The sequence below is a fragment of the Sprattus sprattus genome (assembly GCF_963457725.1).
Source record: "Sprattus sprattus genome assembly, chromosome: 17".
NCBI lineage: Eukaryota > Metazoa > Chordata > Actinopteri > Clupeiformes > Clupeidae > Sprattus > Sprattus sprattus.
In genome coordinates, this window is record NC_137915.1 from 5,363,392 (window position 1) to 5,368,391 (window position 5,000).

General features: G+C 48.2%; 1 protein-coding gene across 4 annotated transcripts in view; it reads right to left on the minus strand.

The window, feature by feature from the left end:
* arhgap21a (Rho GTPase activating protein 21a) overlaps window positions 1-5,000 on the minus strand; it is a 100,720-nt gene that overhangs the window by 33,825 nt on the left and 61,895 nt on the right. For all 4 annotated transcript variants that reach the window (XM_080855307.1, XM_080855306.1, XM_080855309.1 and 1 more), the window contains exons 4-6: window positions 2,055-2,147; window positions 1,087-1,165; window positions 1-30 (exon numbers count right to left, since the gene is read on the minus strand). The exon at window positions 1-30 is cut by the window's left edge and continues 25 nt beyond it. In XM_080855307.1, coding sequence (XP_080711433.1) covers window positions 1-30; window positions 1,087-1,165; window positions 2,055-2,147 — 202 coding nt within the window. The remainder of the gene's footprint in view (window positions 31-1,086; window positions 1,166-2,054; window positions 2,148-5,000) is intronic.

Sequence of the window (5,000 nt, forward strand, 5' to 3'; positions counted from 1 at the left end):
GGCATTACACAAAGTTCCAGGGAAATATCACTGGATGAAGAAATGGCAGACACACACACAGACACACACAAACACACACGCACACAAACACAAATGATTAAGCCAAGGAGTAAAAACAGGACGTTTATCTTTCAATCTGGCATTTTAGCGCTGTGTGCCAAAACAATCTAATGTGATCAACAATGAGGCATTGTGGGAGAGTTATGAGGGCGCAACATGGCAGGTGTGGGTGAGGAGCAGTGATAAGAAAGAAAAGGGTGGAGGAGAGAAAAGAAAAGAGAGAGAGAGAGAGAATTTTTTGAATTTTAATAATCCTTTATGCACCCTAACTGACACCACAGATCCAAAGACAAAACACATTCACTTTTGGATGTGAATATAATGCATGTTTGACCATAGTGGGGTTTGTAAACAAACAAGGCTCAGGTCCAACCATCATGGACCAATGAGAGCATTTAACAGCTAACTTGAGAAGAGAGAGAGAGAGAGAGATTGAGAGAAAGAAAGAAAGAAAGAAAGAGTGAAGAGTGGAAGAAACCCAGAGAGAGAGAGAGAGAGAGAGAGAGAGCCAGATGTCAGAGCTGTGAGTAAACGTCAGTCCTGGGATTTCCCTGTGCTGCTGACGAGGAGATTTCTCAACGCTCTGGGCCTCCAGCAGAGGATTAGGAGGAGGAGGAGGAGGAGGAGGATGAGGAGGGGGAGGAGGAAGAGGAGGAGGAGGGGGAGGAGGAAGAGGAGGAGGAGGAGGTAGAGGAGGCGGAGGAGGAAGAGGAGGAGGAGGAGGTAGAGGAGGCGGAGGAGGAAGAGGAGGGGGAGGAGGAAGAGGAGGAGGATGAGGAAGAGGAGGGGGAGGAGGAAGAGGAGGAGGATTAGGAGGAGGAGGATGAGGAAGAGGAGGGGGAGGAGGAGGAGGAAGAGGAGGGGGAGGAGGAAGAGGAGGAGGATGAGGAAGAGGAGGGGGAGGAGGAAGAGGAGGAGGATTAGGAGGAGGAGGATGAGGAAGAGGAGGGGGAGGAGGAGGAGGAGGAGGATGAGGAAGAGGAGGAGGAGGAGGAAGAGGAGGAGGAGGAGGCTGTGGTCACTCACCTGTTCTGTATCAAAGCGATCACCTGGGAGTAGGTCTTTCCAATTATGCTCTCCCCATTAACTTTCACTATCCGGTCCCCTGAGAGAAGAGGGATAAAGTTAAAAAAAGAGAAAGGGAGAGAAAGAGCGAGAGAGAGAGAGAGAGAGCGAGAGAAGAAAGGCAGAGGGAGAGAGGGGGAGGGAATGGAAGGCAGAGAGAGAAAGGGAAAAAAAGGAGGAGAGCATCACAAACTGTGTCATGTTTCTACATCTACGCCATTATCACATGTAGATTGGTGTGCTTTTCTGTTGTGATGTGAAACAGGCCGCACTCATGCCAGACTCTTCCTGTGGGTTTGGAACAGACTACAAAGCCCACAATCCCTCAGATCCCTCTCCAAACATGACACACACTCTCATCGCGGGGGGGAAGCCACGTCTCGGTGGGGATATCTATGCAGAGCGACTTTAGAATCATTAAGAACTTTATTTATCCCCCCCCCCACTCCCCACCCCCCACCCCCCTCGGTCGACAGGAAGGCCGATAGGAGTGTGATGGACACAGCAGATAGCCCAGAAGAGGAGGAGAGGACTGTGGGAAAACTGTGGGGCAGAAAAGCGACCTGCTCTCCGGTCCCAGCAGACCACATGAAAGTGAGACTGATACGAGGGTAATTGGGGTGTGGGCCAAACTTTTGAGCAGAGATCACATACCCCCCCACCCTGCAATCAGGCATGTCATCTCATAACAGAGAAACAAGGACATGCCACGCTGGGTAAACTACAATATAAAAACTCTCCATTGATCATCTCCATTGATCATCTCCATTGATCTGTTATTTCCCAGGCTGGTATTTGGTGATAGTCATGCAGCTGAGTGTGACATCTTTCTATTCAAAGTGCGCTGGCATTGAGAGCAAACAGGAATACTGACACCTGGTCTCCATGGTGATGTGCGAGAGGGGGGAGGGGGCGTGGCATGACTTTACCTGTGCAGAGTCCAGCTCCGTGGGCGGGGCCTCCCTCTTTCACCTGCTTGACGAAAATGGTGTCCATTGGCTCCAGCCTGTTCCGTGGTCTCCCTGGCAACAATGACAAAGCGCAAAGAGTGTCACTTAAGAGTTGTAGCATCATGTCCAACTAAGGTAAAGAGCAGGCAACCAATCAACAGCTGTCTTTCTCTCTCTCTCTCTCTCTCTTTTTCTCTCTCCTTCCTTCATATTAAACAGGTAATAACGGAATGACAACTTACACACGCATCCTTGTGCGAGCGCACACACACACACACACACTGATGAACACACACGTGCACACAGATACACACACGCGGACAGCTCACTTGAGCGATACCAAGCTGGGCTGTGTGGTCAAGTGAAACAAGACAGCGCAAGCTTCTAATCAAGCAATTAGCCTAGTTAGCCTGGAATTTTAATGACAACCGTGACCGCATGCATATGTGTACACCCTCAGGCTTCTATGTGTGTGTGTGTGTGTGTGTGTGTGTGTGTGTGTGTGTGTGTGTGTGTGTGTGTGTGTGTGTGTGTGTGTGGGTGAGTGTGTATGTGTGTGTGTGTGTGTGTGTGTGGGTGAGTGTGTATGTATGTGTGTGTGTGCACAAAAGCTGCATGTGAGGGGACAACTCTGACCTTCTAGAAACATCCATATACGGTAAGAGAATCTTAGGACACACACACATAACTCAGAAGATTTAACACCATGATGTTTCACATGATAAATTGCAGTCAATCAAAGTGTTTTTTCTTTCGCTTTCTCTCTCACACACCTCACACACACACTCATACTGACCAAGTATGCACTGGTACAGTGGGCCCACGGTAACAGTACGGCTTTGGTATCTTAGCTTATATTTTCAAGAATAAACAATTGATTTTGCAAAAAGACAAATAAAAGTTTCTATTAAGAAAAATGTCACCATGACAGGCTAGGTCTGGTTCCTGTCTCTACACAGTGAGGTAGCTTTCACTTGCTATCAACTACTAGTGGAGAGAGCCTCATAGGAGCCACATAGTCTCTGTGTCAAGTTGTCTCCAATGTCTCTCGGTGATGTTTCGTAGAGCTTTGCTGCCGAAAAATGTGTGCGGAAGGAGGCATTGACGCGTGGTTAATGTCCTTCCTTAAAGTGACATAGAGGGGATTTCATACGAACTAGTGGCTCGATCTCCACGAAACTTGGTGTGAAGATGTAGCTCGGGCCCAGGTCAGGAATAAGCGTTACATTCTGAAGCAGATCTAACTCACAGGGCGGCTCCGTGAATTTCGCCTCACTTTTGCTAACGTCATTTATCTATGAGCGTTCTCCGACTGCCTATTTGTTTTTTATAGCGGGCAACAGCACGAGAATTTGGTGTTTTTGCCAAACGAGTGGATTCACTCCACCTGGGATATGGCCGTGTGATGGTAACATAAATGAGACCGTCTCAGGACACCACAACAGAAGTTTTTCCACTCTAGTAGCCAATAGCGGTAGAGCAATGCTTGCAGACTGGCCTTTGGGAATAAAATGAAAATGGCATACTGCAGTACCACGGTTCATGTGTGTGTATTGAATGGTGGAGGTAGTGTAGTGAACCGAACAGTTCGACATAATACAGTGTTCCGTTGCTTCCCTAATACACACACATACACACACACACACACACACACACACACACACACACACACTCTTTCACTCTCAGCTACAGTACTTGTCAGCATCATGACACTGTGACACCTGACACAGTCTCCCCATTTCCCCCCCTTGCCCTTGCTCTCTCACACACAGCTTGCTGTCACAGCTGGAAAGGATGAAAGGTCACCTCCTATTGCTGTGTGTGTGTGTGTGTGTGTGTGTGTGTGTGTGTGTGTGTGTGTGTGTGTGTGTGTGTGTGTGTGTGTGTGTGTGTCTGTGTGTGTGTGTTGGGAAAGAGTCTATTCATAATGCATGAAGCTACTGCAGCTTTGCACAGTCCATTCCACCCCTCTATCTCCTTTATACACCCTACTTACTTCCACACACACACACACACACACACACACACACACACACACACACACACACCGCACCCATACTAGCTGTAAGAAAACAAAACAATACTACCCCATCTACCCCACAGCTGACACCACCTCTGCCCTCTTCAGCAGTGCAGATGTAAGCGCGAATGTTTGTGTGTGTGTGTTTGTGTGTGTGTGTGTGTGTGTGTGTGTGTGTGTGTGTGTGTGTGTGTGTGTGTGTGCGTGGTGCCACAGTCTGCTGTTGGTGCTGAGAGACACATATTCATCTTTAATCTGATGAGCTGTAGCCTGCGTGTAAACTGGACCGGCTCACTGAGGGAGACGCAGATAAACAAGGATGAAAAGATAGAGGCAGTGTGTGGGTATGTATATGTGTGTGTGTGTGTGTGTGTGTGTGTGTGTGTGTGTTTGAAGGGGGGATGGGGGGGGGGGATAGTGAGAGTGATCTCTGGTACTTTGCCATGATCCGAGCAGTCTTTTCTGGACTGGGCATGTACTGGCTCCAGCTCTCTCTGTGTGTGTGTGTGTGTGTGTGTGTGTGTGTGTGTGTGTGTGTGTGTGTGTGTGTGTGTGTAAAAGAGAGAGCGCGAGAGAGAGGGAAGGAGAGAGAGAGAGAATGTATAGGTAGGACACCAATTAGCGCAAATCAATAGTATGGCTCCGTCTTATTATTTTTGAAAACATATTTAAATGCACAGAGCAGCTGCTCACACACACACACACACACACACACACACACACACACACACACACACACACGAACACACACACAACCACACACACACAGAAACATCCCCAAATGAAAGCACTCTATGCGTTAAACATACACCGCCATGCAAAGTCATAAAGCACACCTGATGCAGCAAACACTGTAATCTACACACACTGCATACACACAGTCCAAACACACATAGAGAGACACA